The 22664-nt window shown below is 43.9% G+C and overlaps 1 protein-coding gene and 1 pseudogene across 4 annotated transcripts; one reads left to right on the top strand and one right to left on the bottom strand.

The window, feature by feature from the left end:
- Positions 1-688: 688 nt before the first annotated feature.
- On the bottom strand, positions 689-12594 carry NDUFV3 (NADH:ubiquinone oxidoreductase subunit V3). Of its 3 annotated transcripts, none has more exons than XM_081088395.1 (4): positions 12476-12594; positions 10624-10744; positions 3331-4422; positions 689-970 (listed from the first exon to the last, which is right to left on the bottom strand). In XM_081088395.1, exons 1-4 carry the CDS (start codon positions 12521-12523, stop codon positions 771-773), a joined length of 1461 nt encoding a protein of 486 aa, XP_080944521.1. In that variant the 5' UTR covers positions 12524-12594; the 3' UTR covers positions 689-770. The 3 variants fall into 3 exon arrangements, with proteins under 3 accessions (XP_080944521.1, XP_080944523.1, XP_080944522.1); XM_081088396.1 differs by having other exon boundaries at positions 699-970; positions 3833-4422; XM_081088397.1 differs by lacking the exon at positions 3331-4422 and having other exon boundaries at positions 695-970; positions 12476-12593.
- LOC308516846 (large ribosomal subunit protein uL18-like) lies at positions 7663-8437 on the top strand (annotated as a pseudogene). The gene has a single exon. The product of its transcript is annotated as a large ribosomal subunit protein uL18-like (transcript).
- Positions 12595-22664: the final 10070 nt, after the last annotated feature.

The raw sequence follows: 22664 nt of genomic DNA, 5'->3' as shown, positions 1-22664 counted from the left end.
ACCTGGGAACAAAGATACTGCTGGACCCTATAAAATGTCCTCTAGCCCTAACCGGTTTGGCTCAGTGGATAGAGCGTCGGCCTGCGGACTGAAGGGTCCCAGGCTCGATTCCAGTCAAGGGCATGTACCTTGGTTGTGGGCACATCCCCAGTAGGGGTGTACAGGAGGCGGCTGATCGATGTTTCTCTCTCATTGATGTTTCTAACTCTCTATCCCTCTCCCTTCCTCTCTATAAAAAAATCAATAAAAATATATTAAAAAAAAATTTCCTCTAGCTAATCCCATCACCAAAAGCTTCTGAGTTTACATCAAATACCTAATTCAAGTAAACAAAAGGATTCCGTTCTTTCTGATAATAAAAGGCTATAATTTAATATTATTTTTTTGCAATGCAGTAGTTAAAATTAGCAAATTCCTACTCCTAATTTATTAAGGTCTATAAAATTAGAAGCTGCCATTCCATTTGTCAACACCTAGTTGGTAACCCAGATTAACGCTAAACTGCCAAGGGGCTCAACACAGAACCACACTGCTAGAAAGCACCCATGTTCTCTAATTTTATGGATGTGTCCAGTGAGCCATAGCTTAAAAGAAAAATTCCTAAACACATGCTGAATAAATGATCAGCAGTCATGCTGCTAATTCACCATTCACTGTGAAGGCATAAAAGGGAGACCAATGACATGCACCAGGCCGTATGACTCGAGCAGACTTTATTTTGCAGGTAAGAATGCAGCGGACAACATAAGGGTGATCATTAAACTGAGCTCTCAGTGGCGAGGTGACTCTCGGCCAGAAGAGGGCTGAGGCAACCTCCGGTTTGAGAGGTCCAGGTTCACGTCTAAGAAGGTGTACACGTTGTAGTCATGATGCTGGAGGTTCTTGTAGGTGGTGTTGTCGAACGGCTCGACAGGAGCAGCGGCTGGTGCGGCGGCTGGTGCGGCGGCTGGTGCGGCAGCTGGTGCAGACTCTGTGGGGGAAACATGCAGTGAGCACATTGGACAAGGAAAGGAGTTTCGTTAGAACCCTAACTGCTATGAAGTGTCTAATTAAAGCCCATGAGAGAAACAGTACCTTCAAAACCAAAATGAAGAGATTAGCTGAAAATCTATTCTACAACATATAGCCTTAACAACGTGTGAAATGGAAGTTATTATAATGTGTCTTAACATCTTACTTTTTGTACTTCTAGACCCTGAACTTGTCAGAACTTTGAAAATACCTAGAACAATTATGGAGGCGGGACTTTTCAGGTCACACAAAGATTCAGGGGGAAAAATGAGATCTACTAGAAATAAACAGAAACAAACATTTACAGAAGAAAATTTTCAAAAGCAGTGACTAAGTCTCTTCTAAGTCTCTGAATACAAGAAAATTAAACAACTCAAACTGTTTTAATAGCAACACAGTTAAGGGGTACTGGAAATGGGATGTGTAGTGTTTTTTTAAAAAGTTGTTGATATACTTTAGATTCATAGACTAAAATTACTTAGTTTTGTTTCCTTAAGTGGAAAAAAGGTAAAACCCGTACACTAGACATTTGGTAATCTTACAACTAAGCGTGTGGTTGAAGCAAAAGAAATATCGCTCGCCAGCAAGGTGGAATGCAAGACAGAATGACGGCAGGATCAAGCTTGCGTGGGATGTCGGCTAAGGTCGGGGTTAAGTTCTCACTGGAGCTCTCTGGGCTGCCCAAAAAGCTGAAATACATTTTCCCACTATTTGAATTCATACCAAAAGCTTTGGTTTTCTTTTTTCTTTTTTTAATTGTATTAAGTAAAAATGATGTCTTATTTAAAGAGCTGACACCTTTCCAATCTCCACGAGTCGAGTATCTTCGATGTGGTGTAGGGGCATCTTCAAAGTGAAGGTAAACAGGGATATAGAAAACTTATCAAAAACCGATCCCCTTGGAAGGCACGGAGCCGGGTGGACTTAGTGACATTCAGCCCACTGCACAGACACAACCTCTGTGCTCCTGGATGGCATCACTCAACTCCAAAGGGCAAAGAGAATATTGGAAAATTCACACATCCATGAAAAGTTAGGAGCAAAGTTTTTTCAAAAGATGTGCAATCTGAAAACCCCAAATTCTGCTTTCCTCCTGAAGGTTTCGGTATTCCTCATGACAACACAATGACTGAAACAGGAGCGTTAGGCAATGCAGTTCTTGAGGTCCTGAGCAGTCTGGGAAGCGCTGGTACTTTGCATATTAATGACAAAAGGAGAAAAAGGAGGGAAGGAAACACATAAATTCTGTCAACATAACACAACCAATAACAATGACCAGGTAACATAAATCAGGAAGTGTATGCTCTTTAAAATTAAAAAGAGCGGACAGGAAGGAGCTGGGTTAGTAATGCATTTTAAAGGTGTCTTGAAGAGCACAGACCCTAAAATTGGAGACCTCCTTTACTGTTTTGCCATGACCTACCTAATGCACACTATAGTTTATGAAGTTCAATGTACAAGTAAATGGTAACATAAGAATAAACAGTTTCCCTTTAAAAATCTGTGGTAGCAAAAAAGCCCTTCATAAAAATTCATTACAGAGAAGAAAAGCAGCCCACTGTTTTTTCAGTAAAGCAGAAAAGGAAAAGTCCAGTGAAAAGATTCATGCAGTCCATGGCAGCCTGTGAGTCACTTATTTCTGTGGGTTTCCCCTCAGGCATAAGGATGCTAAAAGTTATCGCCTGTTAGCTCACATGAAGACCATCAGACCAAGTGTAACTATCGCCCTTCACATTAAACAGGACTCCCCTTTACACTCAGTGGGCTGCTCTGCAAGTTCATGCAGTGGAACTGGCACACCCTCCAAAGTTAAGGGTGATGAGTTACATTGCCAGTGTTCAAAATTATACTGGCTAAAGGACAGTCAAGAGTGTCAAGGGCCTACTCTTTCCTTGTAAAAGAATTGTAGCCGAAACCGGTTTGGCTCAGTGGATAGAGCGTCGGCCTGCAGACTGAAAGGTCCCAGGTTCGATTCCGGTCAAGGGCATGTACCTGGGTTGCGGGCACATCCCCAGCGGGAGATGTGCAGGAGGCAGCTGATCGATGTTTCTCTCTCATCGATGTTTCTAACTTTCTATCTCTCTCCCTTCCTCTCTGTAGAAAATCAATAAAAAAATATATTAAAAAAAAATTGTAAAATGTTTTCGTGATTTTGTTTATAAGGTATTTTTCATAGTTCATAGACTCCTCTGCTTATCTGAGAGTTATAGGCAATATTTCTCCTATAGAATCTGATTAATTACAGTTTGTCTTATCTCCTAGTTCCTCACTCTAACCACCCCCGAAGGACAAGGAGAGTTCTCAACAATCAAGGTGTACCCTGTGTGTCCTGCTGGTCTCCCACTTGGGTTGTTGAGTCCTCCATGATTTCACCCTTTGCCTCACGCTTTAGTACTGTTGTCTTTTCATGGAAAACGCCTTTATTAGGAACAGGAACTGGCTTCAAATTTTTCATTGGTACCCGATCTTCCAAAATCTCTTTGTTAGCCTGTGAGAGTCTTTCTATCACCTGCTTCCCCAAATTTTCTTTTTTGAATGGGAACAAAGGCACCTCCCCATCAGGCTCTGGGACTTGTTTTTCTAAGTTTCTTCCTCTGGTCTCAGGAGGAGTTGCTTGCAGCCGTCTTCCTGCAGTGGTTTCTTCTGTCAATCGAGTGGGCACTGGGCCACCAGTCGGTTGTGTAGATGACCCTGATTTTGTATGGTCAGATGAGATTTTTTTACCTTCAAATGGCTTTTGGCTTTCATCTATTTTATTCGAGCTAACTATTTTCTGCAGTTTTCTTTCCTGTACATTTTGCTTCATAACCTCTTCACTTACTTGTGACTTGGGCACTGTGGGTTTTGCTTCATCTTTCCTGTCCTTTAATGGCATAACGGAGGTCCCTTTCTTTGCCGGATGGGGCTTTTCTGGCAAGGGGAGGTCCAGTTGCGGCTGTGGTGACCAGGTTTTCTCTTTTGCTGATGTTGAAATTTTGGAGGCTCTATTTTCAAAGGAAGGGGAGGCCTCTGATTTTGAAACCCTTCCTTTGCCTTTGCTCACCAGTTGAGAATCAACTTCTGAGCCATCTCTCTCCTCATCAGACTCTGAATCAGAGGAGCTGGATGAAGATGACGATGAAGAGGAACTGTCCGTCACCCTCTTGCTCTTCTGAAGAGCTTCTGCATCGGAGCTCTGTTTTCTGAATGAAGATGGAACTTTTTCAGGAAACTCTACCAAAGTCTTTCTTGACAAAACCTTTGCGACCCCGGCATCTGTGAATAGCATGCTGTCACCAGGGTTAGGGCTGGCTACTGTCCCACCTTGATTCACAACTGACGAGTAAGAACTGGGTGAAGGTAAGTTTTTAGACAATTCAGCTGCTGTTGGGGTGGTTAGTAGCTTGCCCCTCTCTTTTGGGTCCACTACATCTAGGAAATGGCATAAAGAGGATTATTTTTAATAATTAGTAAAACAATCTAAATTCATCAATGTCACAGACATTTCATCATATACCAACTTGTCATTTATAACATCTTCAACGTAATAATCCTAAGAAACGTTTCAGGGGAACCCATTCTTAAGTGAAAGCCAAACCACAGGAGAGAATAGTAAGAAATGTAGGTGCTTTTTTCTTTGTAAATGGAAATTTTTTAAATGGGGATTTTTAAAAACAGAAATAAACGTTTTCATTTTTCACAAGAGAGCTTCTTTGGTAATTATTTTTAAACTATTTCATCCAAATTTAAGATGGTTAAGCTATAATATACCTCGGATACAGGCTCGATCTCCAGTTATGTGCGGGAGGCAACCAATCTAAGTGTCTCTCTCACATCGATGTTTCTCTCTCTCTCTCTCTCTCTCTCTCTCTCTCCCCCCTTCCTTTCCACTCTCTCTGAAAATCAATAGAAAAATATCCTCTGGTGAGGGTTAACAAAACAAACAAGCAAACACAACACCACACACACACATACACACAAAAGAGTGGGGGGCTCAGAGGGAGGGTATAAAGTAGTTCAAATGAAATTGCCCTAAGAGGAAGAGAAGTCCTTCAAAATCATAAGCCACTTGGAGATTTCTTCAGCTAAGGAAAGCAAAAGTATTATAAGACCACAAAAGTCTAAAATAATTTAACATCATATATATCATTGGAAGCAACAGGTTTACTGCAAAAAATCTAGTAAGTGCTAACATAAAAGCCTTACATTTTGTCAGGAAATTATGAAAAATAATGAAATTAAACAGTACATTGATTAGAGCTAATTTCAGTTTTCTCAGGGGGTAAATCTTTTGTAACTATACAGATTAAAAGAAAAATATAGGACATGTTTTTATAAATTAACTTTTCAAATCTAAAGTAAAAACTTAAGAAATATTACAAATGAGCAAACTCTAAGTCCAAACTCTTTATTTTCAAGTCTGGAAGTCAATTTTATACTAAAAAGGTATCAATCTTGCCCTGACTGGTTTGGCTCAGTGGGTAGAGCGTCGGCCTGTGGACTGAAGGGTCCCAGGTTCGATTCCAGTCAAGGGCATGTACCTTGGTTGCGGGCACATTCCCAGTAGGGGGTGTGCAGGAGGCAGCTGATCGATGTTTCGCTGTCATCGATGTTTCTAACTCTCTATCCTTCTCCCTTCCTCTCTGTAAAAAATCAATAAAATATATTAAAAATAAAAAAAAATAAAAAGGTATCAATCTTACATCTCTAAAGTGAAAAAAAAACCAAAACGGTATTCCTAGCTTTTCTATATTACCAGTATCTAAAAGGTTTTTAATTGTCTTCTGAGCTCAGGGACTTATATATAATAGAATGATAGAAAATAATGAAAGAAAACTGAGAAATAATAAAAAGTCAGAAATGCGGCAGAGGTTAGCGGGCAGTGTAGAAGGATCTGATGGAACTAGAGCATGGGTGACTGGTTAGAGCCGTCACCTCCACTTCCAGCACTACCTCCTTCGCGCCACGTCTAATTCTGTGGCCAGGTGCCAGCGCAGAATCTGCATCCTGACCGCCCAGAGCAGGTGCTGATGCAGTTAACTCTCACGGAGCTCCAGGATCATGCCAAATATAAAAATGAGGCAAAGAAGTGGCTACACCAGGGGTGGGCAAACTTTTGGACTCGAGGGCCACAATGGGTTCTTAAACTGGACCGGAGGGCCGGAACAAAAGCATGGATGGAGTGTTTGTGTGAACTAATATAAATTCAAAGTAAACATCATTACATAAAAGGGTATGGTCTTTTTTTCTTTAGTTTTATTCATTTCAAACGGGCCGATTCGGCCCGCGGGCCATAGTTTGCCCACAGCTGGGCTACACACTTGAACTCTCCCTTTCTCCCTGTCTCTCTAAACCATACAGTTCAGAAATGCCTAAAGGCAATGAACAGGATATGCTGGCCTCCAATAGCCTGCTCACCTGTGTCTTTAATCCACTTCTACACTGAGCAAAAATTTTCTAAAAATGAGGAAAAAAAGAAAACCCTGAACAATCCAATTAGAAAATGGGCAGAGGACCTAAACAGATACTACTCCAAAGAGGACATACAGATGGCCAATAGTCATATAAAAAGATGCTCAACATCACTAATCACCAGGTAAATGAAAATCAAAACTATGAGATACTACCTCACACCTGTCAGAACTGCTATTATCAAAAGGGAACAAATGCTGTGGCTGGGTTGGTTGGAGCGTTGTCCCGTACACCAAATAGGTTGAGGGTTCAATTCCTGGTCAGGGCATGTACCTAGGTTTTGAGTTCAATCCCTGGTCGGGGAGCTCCTGGAACACAGCAGTGTCAAGAGGAGGAACAATGGTTCTCACTTTGAATGTAAGGATGACTTTACCTGTGCTTTCATGAAATCTCTGATGTTTGTCTACAGAGGGGTGGAGAACTTTTTTGCTGCCAAGGGCCATTTGGATATTTATAACATCATTTGTGGGCCATACAAAATTATCAACTTAACAATGAGCCTGCTATATTTGGTCAAACATTTAATTAACTCACCTCTAATGCTTTGGCAGGGCCGGACTAAATGATTTCCAAGGCCTTACATAGCCCACCTGGTCTAGAAGCTGGATGCCGATAGGTCTGACAATGTTTCAGTTTGGTAGTGACTTTCCTTGAAAGATAAATGTGATAAACACCCACCACTGGCAGGGGTTTAATCTGGCAGTGAGCCATCTGTGGGCGATAAGCAGTCTGTCTCATGCTTACCAATCATGGATGCTTTGGGGAAACACTGACACCTGCACACATCTATTTAGAAGCATGACTTCTTTGTCTTCACATGGGGATTACTATTGTTTAGATTCTGGGATGCACTGACTCCACTAAGGCAGGAAGGGTCTGAGGCTCAGGGGCCCGCAGGGCAAAAGCTACAAGCCCAAGGCCAACTCCCAGCTCAGGGTTCCCTTCTCATAACTACACCCCAAACTGTCACAGGAGAAGCACCTCATTCCCTCAAATACAGAAGCATATTTATAAAAAGGGAATCTTTGGCTCTGCCATGATATTTTAAAATCCATTAACCCAATTTCATAAGCCTGTGAAGCAGGATTGTAGATATAAAATTTCAGAGCCACAAACGTGGATCTCTCTTCTGCAAAACAGGGTTTGTTAAAATTGTAAGGCCTACTTCAAGTGAAATTTAGAGGGTGATGAGACTGAAAAACTGATTACAATGCTCATAAATGCTTGGCAGTCCAGGATAAAAATAAGCACAACACACCCCAAAGCAGGGTGATAATAGTGTAACTAACAAAGATATAATTTGCCAGATTGCTTATGCCCATACAGAAGGAGACAGAATAGTTTTTGCAGTTTACACTCATGAACTCCCAGAGTATGGTGTGAAGGTTGGCCTGACAACAGGCTACAGTATATTATACTGGCCTGCAGGCTTTTCAATAGAGTTGGTATGGACAAGATCTATGAAGGCCAAGTAGAGGTGGCTACAGGTGAATAGAATGTGGAAAGCATTGCTGGTCAACCTGGTGCCTTCACCTGCTATTTGGATGCAGGGCTCGTCAGAATTACTACTGGCAATAAAGTTTTTGGGGCCCTAAAGGGAGCTATGGATGGAGGCTTGTCTACCCCTCATTATACCAAATGATTCCCTGGTTATGATTCAGAAAACAAGGGACTCAATGTGGAAGTACATCACAGGTCAGAACGTTGCATATTATATGTGCTACCTAATGGAAGAAGATAAAGATGCTTACAAAAAACAATTCTCTCAGTTCATAAAGAACAATGTAACTCAAGACACAAAGGAGATGTATAAGAAATCTCGTGCTGCTATACGAGAGAATCCTGCCTATGAGAAGAGGCCTAAGAAAGAAGACTTCCCAAATGTCTCTAGACGTTTCAAAATGTCTAGAAAAAAGATTTGGTAGCTCAGAAGGCAAACTTCCTCAGAGCTCAGGAATGGGCTGCTGAGAGCTAATGAACCAAACCACAGTTTTCTATGCATATTTTCAGATAAAGACAATAATAAACTTACTGACCAACCAGGAAAAAACACAAAAACCCAGAAAGAAAAAGATAAACTTCTCCAAGGCCAAGGGTAATATTAGTAATGAAACTCAACTAGTCATTCGTCAGTAAACAATGAAAGAATGTCAGAAACATGCCTGGCATACAGAATTTAACTGACATTCTTATAAACATGTTTTAAGTGTGATAATGGTATTATGGTTATGTCTACACAAAAATAAACAAATAAAAGTCCTTATAGCCCTGACTGGTTTGGCTCAGTGGATAGAGCGTCAGCCTGTGGACTGAAGGATCCCAGGTTCGATTCTTGCCAAGGGCATGTACCTTGGTTGCCGGCATATCCCCAGTGGTTGGTGTGCAGGAGGCAGCTAATCGATGTCTCTCTCTCTCATCGGTGTTTCTAACTCTCTATCCCTCTCCCTTCCTCTCTGTAAAAAAAATCAATAAAGTATTTTTTAAAGAAAGTCCTTATATATAAGATCATTATTTTAAAACTTTTGGATAAAAAAAGAGAACATGATCTAAAAATGAAACAGGTAGAGGACAGAATCAAATAATGTTTCTGTCAAAATCAGGCCTCCAGTGTACAGGAGCCGAAGACACCACCAGAAAGGTGTGTCTTCTTAGTTGAGATCGATGGCATGTGAAAGGCAGTTGGCAGGTTGGCACTCTCAACAGAGGGCCAGTCTCTTATAACCGACTCATGTTTTTGTGTGCAGACCAAGGAGGGACCCAACAAAAGAATCTAAACACTTTTAAACTGAGAAAATGGTATTATCATGAAAATAAAGACAAACCGAAATTATCATTCTAAACTCCACACACATATTAAATATACGCCAAAAAAACTAATAAATGAAATAGAAACAGACTCATAGAGAACAGGCTGACATATATCAGAGGGGAGGAGGGTTCCCGGGCTGGGTGAAGGGATTAAACAACAAGAACAAAAAGCCTCACAGACTGACAACAGTACGGTGACTCTCAGAGGGAAAGTGGGGGAGGGGGAGGGAGAAAAGGGTATAGGGGATATAAATGGGGATGGAAGGAGACTTGACTTGGGGTGGTGAAAACACAGTAACAGATGATGTATTACAGAATTGTACACCCAAAACCTATATAATTATTATGTCAGGAAAGTCACCTCATTAACCAACGTCACCTCAATAATAAAAAAGAAAACAAAAGATTTGCCAAGAGATTATAGATACCATATACATATATATTTTTAAGAGTTCACTAAAGTTTCATCAGTTAAGACCAAATGCAATGAATCTGGATTATAACCAATTAACAATGAGTGTGGGGAATCTATCTATATATATCTCTATATATAAAAGGCTAATATGCAAATTGTCCCCTCAGGAGTTTGCGGAAGGAAGGGCCCAGACGTAGCTGGGCAAGGAAGGCCCCGATCAGCCCTGATCTTCGTCCAGGCCTAGGGACCTGACCAGTGCATGAATTTCGTGCACCAGGCCTCTAGAAGAACATAAAATTCCCAGAAGTATTTAAAACATACTGTTCCATTTCCTCTTTTCCTTCAATGAGGATTTACTCAATTGGTATTTAGGGGAAAAGTAAAAACTGGTGCTCAAAGTCAAAATGACTGCAGAAAGAGGTGGAAACAAAGCAGACATCATACTCCATCAAAGTGAGTCATATAATTAAAAATGGTGCCTGCTCTTAACTCCCTTCAGTCACAAAATGTTGATGCCTGCAGTCCTGGACTGTGGCTGAGCAAAGCTTGGGTGACTACAGATGAGTCTCAAAACATTGAAAAAAGTCACAATCAGGGAAAGAAAAGTAAAGTGGGGTTTATGGCTGCCTCATTCGATATGGGGTCTGTATTAAGGCCACCTGAATACCCAGAGCCTTTATACTCTGCATCCCGTTGCTACACATCATTTAGTAAATACAGATAGAACCAGTTCAGGGCTAAATGTTGAGTAAAAGACTGTTACATTACTGATGTGTTTGGTCTAAAACCTGTTACAGATCTTACGTCTGATTATAAAGTGAATGCTGCTGGAAATGAACAATCATAAATTATGTAGCCAGTAAAACTCTTTTTTATTCCTGGAAAGCTGACTGATTTATATGCATTCTTTTCCCCCATGACCACCATTAAAATCTTACTTTTTGGTGGACTTTGTTTCTTGGAATTTGGTGGCAGTCCCTTGTCACTCTTTCCTGATTCTGCAGAGAGAGAAGCTGTAGACGCAAGTCCTCGAAACACTTGTCCTTCCAGAAGCAGAGTCTGACAAAAGAATTAAAAAATAAGGATAATTTTAGGAATCTGAAGAACAAACAAAATTGACACAGACTCCGACACAGAGAGTTGACTGGTACTTGCCAGAGGGACGTAGGGTTGGGGGACTGAGTGAAAAAAGCCAAGGGACTGAGAAGTTCAAGTTGGTAGTTACAAAACAGTCAAGGGAATAGAAAGTACAGCACAGGGAACACAGTCAATGACATTGCAATAACTATGTATGGTGCCAGGTGGGTACTGAAAATATCAGGGGAACACTTTGTAAAGTATATGATTGCCTAACCGCTATGCTGTATACCTGAAACCAATACAAAATAATATTGAAAGTAAACTGTAAAGTAAAAATTAAGAAAAAATTTAAAGACTATTTAGCATTATACCAACTTGTACTTCTCAGTCCCTTCAATAATCTTCAATGATTACTACATATGAAGATTATGTATTGTTACTACTACATATAAATGCTTTGCTTTGCACTCACATGGCATATTCATGATTATAAAACACAGAAAAGGTGCAAAAAGAGAAAAACACCCGAGTTCAAGAACATGCACTATTGCTGGTTTGGTTCAGTGGATACAGCGTTGGCCTGCGGACGGAAGGGTCCCGGGTTCGATTCCAGTCAAGGGCAGGTGCCCAGGCTGCGGGCTGGGGCGTGCAGGAGGCAGCCCATCAATGATTCTCTCTCATCATGGATGTTTCTAGCTCTCTCTCCCTCTCCCTTCCTCTCCAACAGCAATAAAAATATATTTAAAAAAAAAAAAAAAAAAAAAGAACACACACTTAGCATTTGGGTACTTCTCCAACCAGACTTTTTCCTGTGCATCCTTTTTTGTCGTCTCCAACTATCTATTAACCTGCAAAATACTATGATTCTCTTTGTAAAATGTTTTCCTACACTTATAAAATAATTTAGGATAGCATTTGAAATAGTCACTTAAAAATGATGTAGATGAATAATTGCTTCAACGTTGTTTGCAATATATCCTACGTGGCAAGCACTTTGCAAACTGTCAATTTACTCAGCATGGATCTGCTACTACATGGCGGGCGCTGTTTTAGACGCTCCGCACAGAACAGAGGGGTCTGTGGGGTGCATCTGAAGGAGAAACTCTTTTTTTGTTTATAACTTTACCCACGTGGGCATATGAAAGCAGAAAAACTCATCTGCAACTAGCTATATCAAGGAGCAAATAGCAGACTCTTGGACAACAGATTTCCCATCTGTACTTTAAGTTATTTTGCAATGAATAGTTATTGCTTCTGTAACAAGAGCCTTTTCACATTTTCAATATAGGGAAGCGGCCTTAGTGTTTACATATGGAGAAGGAACGCCCTTCTTTCGTCCTTTCTTTCCACAGACGAGGTCCTGGAAGCTGGCTTCTTAGAAACTGCGAAGTTACCAGGTCGACTAGATACCCTGAAGTTCAACAAATAAAGACGCGGTCCGGAACGGTCTCGGCAGAGCCCGGCGGCGCACGCCCCCCTGGGACCCCGCACACGGAGGCTCCCCAGGGAGTTAGGGTCCAGCGGGAGCCCGGCTGGTGTCGGGGGTCCATTCGCCGGCCCCCACCCCCGGCTGCTGCCCGGGCCAGGCGCTCTCTCCTCCGCCGGGAAGCGGGTCAGCGTCTCCCCAAGACGACCAGAGGTGGCCGCTAGGGCCGCGCTCCTCGCTCCGGCCCTACGTGGGCTCCCAGGCACCGCCCGGCTCCCTTTTACCTTCAGCGCACCGGCTCGCCCTTGCCGCAGCAGAACGAAGGCCGCCATCGCGGTGACTCGTAGGCCGGCCGCCAAGAGCAGGTCGCATCCGGACTGACGCGACCACTGCGCGCGCACCCGCACCTGAAAGCCCGCCTCCTTGAACCTAGGGCACCAATCCCAGGTAGGGACGGGAGGGGCAGGCGCCGCTGCGCGCGCACCATTGAGTACATGCTCCCTGGGCACCAATCACGAGAGGGGCCGGGGGCGGGGCGGGGCGGGGCGGGGCGGAGGCGTGGTCCCGAGCGCGCACCCAGCTGCTCCGGGTTCTCCGCGGGATCGCTGGAGACTTGTTCCCAGTGGATTCGTGGGTCGCGGTCTGGTGTTTCTCCCGGATCCGGGTGATGCAGCGGCCCGGGCGCAGGGATCGCACCGTGGTTATTGCGAGGCACGCCTCCTGTCCTTGTGTGCGGAACGCGGGTCCGAGGGAGTTTTCCTGGCCCTGGCAGACAGTCCTGTAATGTTTGGTGGGCTTGAAGCCCCCAGCACGTTAAGTGCAAAACGCACCACGTGCCCAGCCTCCCTCCGCGGCCACCCTGCGGCACCGGATCAGACTCCGTCCTCCCATCGGCGTAGTCTAATGTGGTCGCCTGTTTACTGCCCTTTGTACTGCGCGCTTTTGGCCCGTGACAACACTAATACCGGATCCGGGCAGATCAGAAATGCAAGTTTATTTCACCCGAATGTTTATATAGCTTTCAATGTAAATTTTCCCCAGAGTTAGACATAATCGTGGAGTAAATGTAGTTAGTAATGGGCTTCCTTCTCTGTTGATCATGTCTCCTCGTCCCCACTCCTTCCATGCCCAGTGTCCTTAAGAAAGTATTACATCCAAGTTAGCCATGGCTTATATACATATTTGGTTAATTACAAATCGATTTCTTCTTTACAGCTGGCTACATGTATCCCGTTTGGGTTCCTGTCAAGCTCATCCTGTTCACAGCTGGTCTGCAAAGTACTGTATCACATTTTAATATTTAGAAAGAATAACATTTAGTAATAACATTTAGAACTGCCCAGACCTTGAGACCCTTGTCCTACTAACATCCCTACAGGGAGAAGAAAAAAAAACACCCACATGCCAACGGAATAATTATCCTTTGCTCAAACCAAACTAACTTTGTTGTCCCAGGGGAAAGTTCGTGCTTGTCTTTGTGAAGTGTGCTTGTTGTACAAGTGATTAAGACAATTGAAGGTGAAGGAGGTCAAGGTTCAAATCTCGGTCAGGACACATGCCCCAGTTCGATCCCCAGTAGGGCGCGTGCAGGAGGCAGCCGATCAATGATTTTATCTCATTGATGTTTCTATCTCCCTCTCCCTTCCTCTCTGAAATCAATAATATATATACATACATATCTCTCTCTCTCTCTCTCTCTCTCTCTCTCTCTCTATATATATATATATATATATATAATTGCGCTCTCTCTCTCTCTCTATATATATATATATATAATTGAAGGTGATTACTCACAGCTGCCACTTGGAGAACCTGATCTGGATTTGGATAGATCACTTCACTCTCCTTCACAGGATCTGGAGACCCCCCCCCCCTCCCCCCGCAGGCACAATCAGCTAAAGGTAGACATCTGGCTGGTGTCTTAAGACCCAAGAACAAAGTGAAAAGACCTCCCCCAGGGAGATGGGGTATCATCACCAGCCAGAGTGATTTGAGGAGGGGGCAGATATGGATGAGGGGAGCCCTGGGGAAGAAGAGACCTAGTGAGTAGGGAGATGTCATCTTCATGGTTTTCAAAGAAGCAACATAATTCAGCATGTGAAGGTAATTACGGCAGTGTGACCAATGCCTAAGCCTGGAGGGCACAGGACCTACTGGGGACCTACTGCACTCAGGTGGGGAAGTTATTACTAGTCTGCACTGCATTTGGCCAAAAGGAATAGAAAACAGAGCCAAACGCAAGAAACAAATATAAAGTGCTGCACAAAAATCGAAGACGCAGAGGCTAGAAAGGACGTGATTTAATGAGTGTTTGTGGAGAGGGGATTATACCATATTTTCCAATCAGCTAAAAAACTAGCCTGGAGTTTGCTGGCCACAGGGTTGGTCCTCCAACTGTTAATTCTCTGTCCAAACTCTTTCTGCAGGCACCTATCACCTCTGCCTGGAGCTCTGCCAACTACCAACCCGGCATTTTTAGCTAAAACCTTGTGAAAAGTTGGCACAAGTGGAGCCATTTTAAAATAGAGCCGGGCAGCAATTCCAGGGGTCCCGCCTGCATGCCTTACTCCTTGAGCTTTGGAACTTGGCAAAATAACCTTTGGACTGGGCCGGAGCAGCATTGTCTTCCAAACAGGTGTAAAGCTAACAGGAAACATACCCCCTGACCATAGGACTAAAAATAAAGACCTTCCTTAGAATTGGTGAACAGTCACGTGTAGCTAAAGAATAACTTAGCTTATTCACAGCAATACAAATTCCTTCCTTCTGTTCATGTAATTATTTCCCTGCCTTTTCTCACAGAAACCTCTTGCCTTCAGTCCCACTATTAGAACACTGTTTAGGTTTCTGCCTCAATCGGTGCTTCTTGACTAGCTAGCCTTTGTTCCCCAATAAATGCTGCTTGCCTCTCACGTTGGCTTTCTATTTTGAGGTTAACAACCTCAAAAACTTGTATTTGTCTGTAGTCTGCATTCGTTTTTTAAAAATTGATTTCAGAGAGAGGGAAGAGAGGCAGAGAGGGATAGCAGCATCAATGATAAGAGAGAAACATCATAGATCAACTGCCTCCTGCATGATCCCTCCTGGGGATCGAGCCCAAAACCCAGGCATGTGCCTTGACCGGGAGGGGAACTGTGACCTCTTGGTTCCTGGGTCATGCTCAACCACTGAACCACATCGGTCCGGCTGCATTCTTGTCTAATATGTATATTCTTTTTAAGCCCCCAAAAGAATGTATTATGCCACTATCCTATGCAAATTAATACAATTTAATTATGCATTTTATTTTTTTAAAATATATTTTATTGATTTTCCACAGAGAAGAAGGGAGAGGGATAGAGAGTTAGAAACATTGATGAGAGAGAAACATTGATCAGCTGCCTCCTGCACACCCCCCAGTGAGGATGTGCCCGCAACCAAGGTACATGCCCCCGACCGGAATCGAACCCGGGACCCTTGAGTCCGCAGGCCGACGCTCTATCCACTGAGCCAAACCGGTTCGGCAATTATGCATTTTAAATTAAGATTGTTTTTAAAGAGCTTTCATTTAAAATATTGTTTAAGATGACCCTATATATTATGCTTTTCTAAGTTAGATAATTTACTTTTATTTTATTTAAGATATTGTTTATGGATTTCAGAGCGAGAGAGGAAGGCGGGGAGGGAGAGAGGAAGAGAGAGAGAGAGAGAGACATCAATTTGTTGTTCCGTTTATTTATGTATTCTTTGATTACTTCTTGTATGTGCCCTGCCTAGAGATTGAACCCACAACCTTGGCATATTGTGACAATGTTCTAACGAACTGAGATACCTGGCCAGGGCTGATCATTTTGTTTTTAATAAAAGAATAAAAACAAGTAGCTCAGCAGACAGGAAACGTAAATTAAAACATTTTTTTTTTGGTCAAGAAAAATTAAGGAAATAAGGGAAATTAAAGTGAAATTAGGGGCACCTAAAACTGTGATTGAAAACACATGTAATGATTTCTCTTCCTGGCAGCATTTGGCCACTAGGTATTGTGAAAAACCTTGGGCTACAGAACATTTGGCAATTCTGGGCAAAACGTTACAGGCATAATTTAAATCACTGGTTCTGCTCACACACCCAGTTCTGTTTTCTGTTGTCTGCTGGTGCTTGTTCATGATCACTGTGCAGTGATGTGCTTGAAGTTCATGTCTTTCTGGGCTCCTAACTGTGGGAATTCCTAAGCCTGGTTGAGTGTACATGCTTCCCACGTGGATTTGCTTTTCGCGTACAACAGGCCCTTCTGAGTGATGCCCATCTTGGTCTCATGTGATCATTTCTTCATAGTTTGGAATGTCCTGGGCCATAGGAAGGGTGTCTCCAGGGACAAACAAACAACCACCAGAAGAAAGAAAACACAAGAAGCCCCGCGCACTACCCAGGGAGCATTTGCGGATCTCAGGAGGCCAGTCCCATGGTTTAAATTAAGTGATATCAGGAGGAGAGAAGACAGGACTTGGACCTGTGAACCCTCGGGAGGGGGCTGGAACGCAGAGGACGCCCTTGCAGAGCTGCGCCTACCTGACACGGTAAACCTGGGCAAAGCCGCCTGCTAGCGAAAAAGCCCACAGGAAATGCGTCTACCCCAGCCTGGGCACTGGGCAGGGGGAGATGTCTACAGACCTACTCTGAATAATTTGGTGTTATACACACACACACACACACACACACACACACGTGCTGTGAGCTAGGACATTCCAAGTGATTTGATGACATTAAAATTAAAATTTCTGTTTAGCAAAAGGCACTATAAAAAGTTAAGAAAGACAACTAGGAAATTATTTAATTCGTAAAGAATTAGTATTCAGAGTACACAAAGACTTTCCTACTCCTTAAACAAGAAAGATAAGCCACCCACAAGAATAGGATAATGGCTCCCTCTGGAGAGGCGGTGGTGGTGGGGGGTGGATTGGGGTGAGAGCCACATGGAAGGGAACCTTGGGCTTCAGTTCCATTAGTAATCTTTATTTCTTCAGGTGTGTTGTAGGTACACGAGTGTTTGTATCTTACTTCTATATTTTTGACACGTATGATATACTTCATAATGCATTTAAAAATATATTTTTATTGATTTCAGAGAGGAAGGGAGAGGGAGAGAGAGAGAGATAGAAACATCAATGATGAGAAAGAATCATTGATTGGCTGCCTCCTGTGTGCCCTCCACTAGGGAATCGAGCCCGCAACCCAGGCATATGCCCTTAAGAGGAATCAAACCCGGGACCCTACAATCCACAGGTTGACGCTCTATCCACTGAGCCAAACTAGCTGGGAACATAATGCATTTTGATGAATAAAAATCCCTACATATATTTTGGTTTCATTTGGTTCCCCCAAATTATATTAGTTTTAGATGCTCACTTTTTAATGGAAAAAAATGTAGGTTCCGATAATACTGCTGAATATTCTACCTTTCTGTACTGAAATGACAAATAGCTCGTCCAGCAAGATCCCGTGTACATGCATCTTGCGTCTATAACCCAGCTGTAAGTCATTCTGGATGGAACGCCCGGTGGTGGAATAAATCTTGCACCCAGCTTTGAGGATCTGCCTTCGCGTGTCTCCCACTTCACCAAGTGGATGCTGCTGGAGACTTTCCAACTCTAACGGCCGAGTGTCATTACCAAGTAAGGGCTTCTAGCTGAGTGCTGCCACTGAGATACAACTTAGTTGTTACAACACCATTGTTCTCAAAATGAAAATGCATGTTATTGCCTGGCCAGCATGGCTCAATGGTTGAGTGTTGACCTATGAACCAGGAGGTCATAATTCGATTCCTGATCAGGGCACATGCCTGAGTTGTGAGCTTCGATCCCCAGTGGGGGGCGTGCAGAAGGCAGCCGGTCAATGAGTCTCTTTCATCATTGATATTTCTATCTCTCCCTGTCTCTTCCTCTCTGAAGTTAATAAAAATATTTTAGAAAAACAGAAAAGAAAAATGCATGTTATATTAGTTTGCTAGGTCTACCATAACAAAGTGCCATAAACTGGGTGGCTTAAGAGAACAGAAACTTATTGCATCACAGTCCTATATCAAGGTATCAGAAGGGCCACCACCCTCTGAGACTCTGGGTAGAATTCTTTCTTCCTTGCATCTTCCTTCTCCTCTCTTGTGAATCTATTGTAGGTTTTTTGATGTGTGGTTACTGGAGCTTATATAAAACTTCATCTAGATATAAAAGTCCATTTTACACTGACTACAACTTTGATTTTATACAGTAACTTCCCTTTTATTCCCTCCCCTTTATGTTTTTTTTTTTTTTTCTGGAAATACACAGACATTTTTAATGGAAGCAAAATGGGGCAACGGCGTCACAGCCAACAGGGATTGAGCTCAGGCGAGGCAGGGCAGGTGCTGTGCCCGGGTCATGGAAGCCACAGCAGCCTGGCAGCACGGGGGTGGAGGGGCGTGAGGGGGTGGGGGGGGAACAGGGGGCGGGGGGACGGACGACGACTGACCGTGGGGGGCCTGTGAGGAGCCCAGGCTGCCAACTTCATCCCTGGGGAGGAGCGGAGGCTCTGGCCCAGCTGGTTCTGTGAAAACCTCAAGGGTGGGCACCTGGCAGCTCCCAGAGGATCCTCAGCTTAATTACTTAATCACACCCCGCGAGTACTCAATCAACCCCCGAGTATTTAATGATACCACGCGAGTGAGCCTGCAAGCTGAGTGAGTGGGCCTGCGAGCATTTTGCTGTTAATGCTCTCTATTGCCACCTTTTTTTTTTTTTAAATTTATTCATAGTGTTCTTAGGCTCCAGAATTTTTCTTTGATTCTTTTTTATGATTTCTATCTTTGTTAAACTACTCATTTTTTAAGAGTTTTCTTCACCTTAAGAAGAAACTGAATAAAAGTAAATGTCCATAAACTACTCATTTTTAAATGTATTGTTTTACTGATTTCATTGAATTGTCCTTGGCTTTCTTACAATTTATTGAGAGTCCTTGAAGCAGCTATTTTGAATTCTTTATCTGGTAGCTTGCAGATCTCCATTGTCTTTGAGATAAGTTACTTGAAGATTATTGTGATCCCTTGGTAATCTCCTGTTTCCTGGATGTTTCATGTTCTTTGAAGTCTTGTGTTGCTGTCTTCACATTTGAAGTAGCAATCCACCTCCTCAATCTTTGCCAACTGCCTTTGGGAGAGAAATACCCTCCATTAGCCCAGCGAGGCATTCTGTCTTTCATACCTTCCGTGGGTACACTTGCTTCACGTTTCTTGCTCCCTCTTGTGGTGGAATTCCTAAGCTCCATGCCTTTTCTGGATCCTGCAATGGAAAAGGCGGGTGATGACACTCCCTTTTGTTTTCCAAAGGTGGAGCTACAACTCAAGTTTATTGTCTCTCCTTGGCCCACAGACGTTACCCGCCCCCCCCCCCCACCCGTGTGTGCTCACCATTCCTTTGCCCAAACTGGCTCTCACCACCACTGGGAACGCACAGGGAGCTGCTCACAGGGTAGGAGTGTGTGTGGATGAGGTATGTGGTGTGCTGGGGTGCCTATGGGCCAGTTGGGGGATCTTCAGTGACTCCAGTGCAGCGGTTCTCAACCTGTGGGTCGCGACCCCCTTGGCGGTCAAACAACCCTTTCACAGGGGTCGCCTAAGACCATCCTGCATATCAGGTTTTTACATGACGATTCATAACAGTAGCAACATGACAGTTATGAAGTAGCAACGAAAATAATTTTATGGTTGGGTCACAACATGAGGAAACTGTATTTAAAGGGCCAGAAGGTTGAGAACTACTGCCTAGTGGCTCATGGGCAGGCTTCTTGATAGAGTCCGCGATGCATTTAGCCGTGTTGATGTCCCTTTAAGTTCCTCTGAGAATTCTATCTCCGGCTCTCCCAGTCTCACCATTCGGTACTCTGGTCAGGACAAGAGAGAAAGAGACTCCTTAGCAGCATCTGGCACAGCTGGGGAAGCTGGGTGCTCACTCAATTGTTCTCACTCTCCTGCGGGAGAAATCATGGCTGAAAAGGTCTCTCTGGGCCCTAAGCTGGGCTGCCTTAGGGGAGGGGTGGTGCTGGCAAAGTCAATCTGCTCCTCTTACCCTCATGTTTTTTGCTCTGATGATGTGCTGGAACTTGTCCACTGGAAACCTGGACTCCTACCAAAGCTCTTTCATGGGTGATGGTCTAAGACGGTGTTTTCCAGCGGCTCCCAGATTGTGGCCAGGAGGGGTGGAGGCAGTTCATGGGCCACTGCAGCCACTGCAGCCGGGACCGAGGTGTGTATGCCTATTATCTGATGCATAGGTGGTGATACTCCTAGGTTCCTTGGCATACGATCCTGCACCCCACAGCTCCCACAAGGGCGCTTTTGCTTGTGTTCGTTACATTATTTTGGTGGTGGTGGTGGTGGGGGGGCAGGACATGACGAGGGATCTATCTTATTCAACTGCAATGCTGACATCTCCACAAAGCTTTTTTTTTTAAATAAAATATTTTTATTGATGTCAGAGAGGACAGGGGAGGGAGAGAGAGAAACATCAACGATGAGAGAGAATCATTGATCAGCTGCCTCCTGCACGCCCCCACGGGGGGTGGAGCCCACAACCTGGGCATGTGCCTTGACAGGGAATCGAACCATGCCCTCCTGGTTATAGGTACACACTCAACCACTGAGCCACACTAGTCGGGCTCCACAAAGTATTTTCATTTTTGAAATATTTTTTTTATTGATTTCAGAGAGGAAGGGAGAGGGAGAGAGAAACATCAATGATGAGAGAGAATCATTGATGGGCTGCCTCCTGCACACCCAGGCATGTGCCCTTGATCGAAATCGAACCCGGGACCCTCCAGCCTGCAGTCCAACGCTCTATCCACTAAGCCAAACCGGCCAGGGCTCCACGAAGTTTCTATGGGAGTTGTATTGAACAAAGCACACCTGCTGGCTCAAGGGGCCTGGGAAGTTTAAAGTGAACAAAGGCCTCTGGGCCCCAACTTGCTAAGGGCAGCCAAAGGTGTAAGAGAGTTGCTCAAAGGGCATGTTTTTCAAAGTGACCAAGAAGGTGCTGGAAAAGGAGGGATATCCTAGAGGGCAGAGGCAAGAGTCAGGATGGGATGTCTCACCTCATCAAGGAACACTTCCCACTCCTGGGTGCCCTGCAGACAGCTCCCTGCGGGTTTCAGACTTGCTGTAGACAAGAGATTGCTGGGTGTATCCCAGGCTTCTCCTTTCCTGTGGTTCTCCTTCCCAGCTCGCCGGGGCAGGTTGGCTGGGTGGGGGACAACTCAGCCTTTTAGGTGGTAGGTCTCTGGATCCAGAGGAGCTAGCTGCACCTCAGGGGCCACATCCAACCTCGTACAGATCCCAAGACCCTGGACTTTGAGCCTGATGTTGGGTTGGATGAGACTTTTGGGGATCTTGGGCGAAGGTAAGTGTTTTCCAGGTGAATAGATATGAATCATTGGGGCCAGAGGATGGACTGTGGTAGATGTGACTCTAAAAATGCCCTCAATGTCCCACCAGTTCCCTTGCTCAGGCCCTTTGTATGTGACGTAGCTGCACCTCTTGTCAGGAGGGGCAGTTTATCTCCCCACCCCTTGGCTCTTAATGCCCTGGCGACTTGTTTTTTGTTATGGTCAATAGAATGTGTCAAAAGTGCACTTAGAACAGTGCACTGGTTCTATGCCTGGATCTCATGAGGTTTGTGGGCTTTTTCCTGATTTTGCTTATCATGCACATCATCCCCATTACCCTTCTGGGGGACGAGAGGCCAGATGGAATAGAGATGAGCCATTCCAGGCCATTCAAACCAGCTAGTTCTCTTCCAGTGAGGTGGCTGGCCAGAGACACAGAGCAAAGCTCATTCAACACCAGAAGCAGCACTCAGCTAAGTGCAGCCCAGACAGCCAACGCACAGAATCGAGCTAAGTAAATGCTGTTTTAGGTCACAAAATGTTGTGCTTGTCATGCATTATTATGGCAGTGGATAGCAGATAGAGTTACTAATAGCACAGCTACTTTCTTTGAGAAAATTACTGTTAGGTTTGATCGCACAATTGAATTGATACCCCTCTCCCAGGAGCTGGCTTTTCAGGTCATTTCACTATGGACATTCCCTTTGACCACATTTCACTTGTGGTGACCACTCCGGGTTTTCATAAAGAAGTCTCCACCCAGAAAAAAAGCCCGCCAAAAGTCTTTTAAAAGCCGCTGACTCCCATCACTGGGGGCTGATCGAATAAAATAAATTTGTAATCCCTCACCACTCTGGCCTAGTGTGTTCCTCCTTCGGTGACCTAACACTTACCAAGAGAGATGGTATGAAATCAAATAATTCTCCATTTTTATCAAAGCTGTAAATGATTAATATACCCCCTCATTGTTTTTAACATTTCATAGAAGTGAAAACTTGGTGATAATTTAACTAGCCATATTAAGAAATTAAAAAACAACAACAGACAAATTACACAGAACTGAAATTCAAGTTGTGGGTTTTGGGTTAA

This window comes from Myotis nattereri (assembly GCF_964212035.1).
Source record: "Myotis nattereri genome assembly, chromosome: 3".
NCBI lineage: Eukaryota > Metazoa > Chordata > Mammalia > Chiroptera > Vespertilionidae > Myotis > Myotis nattereri.
This window is presented reverse-complemented; position numbering and strand designations above follow the sequence as displayed.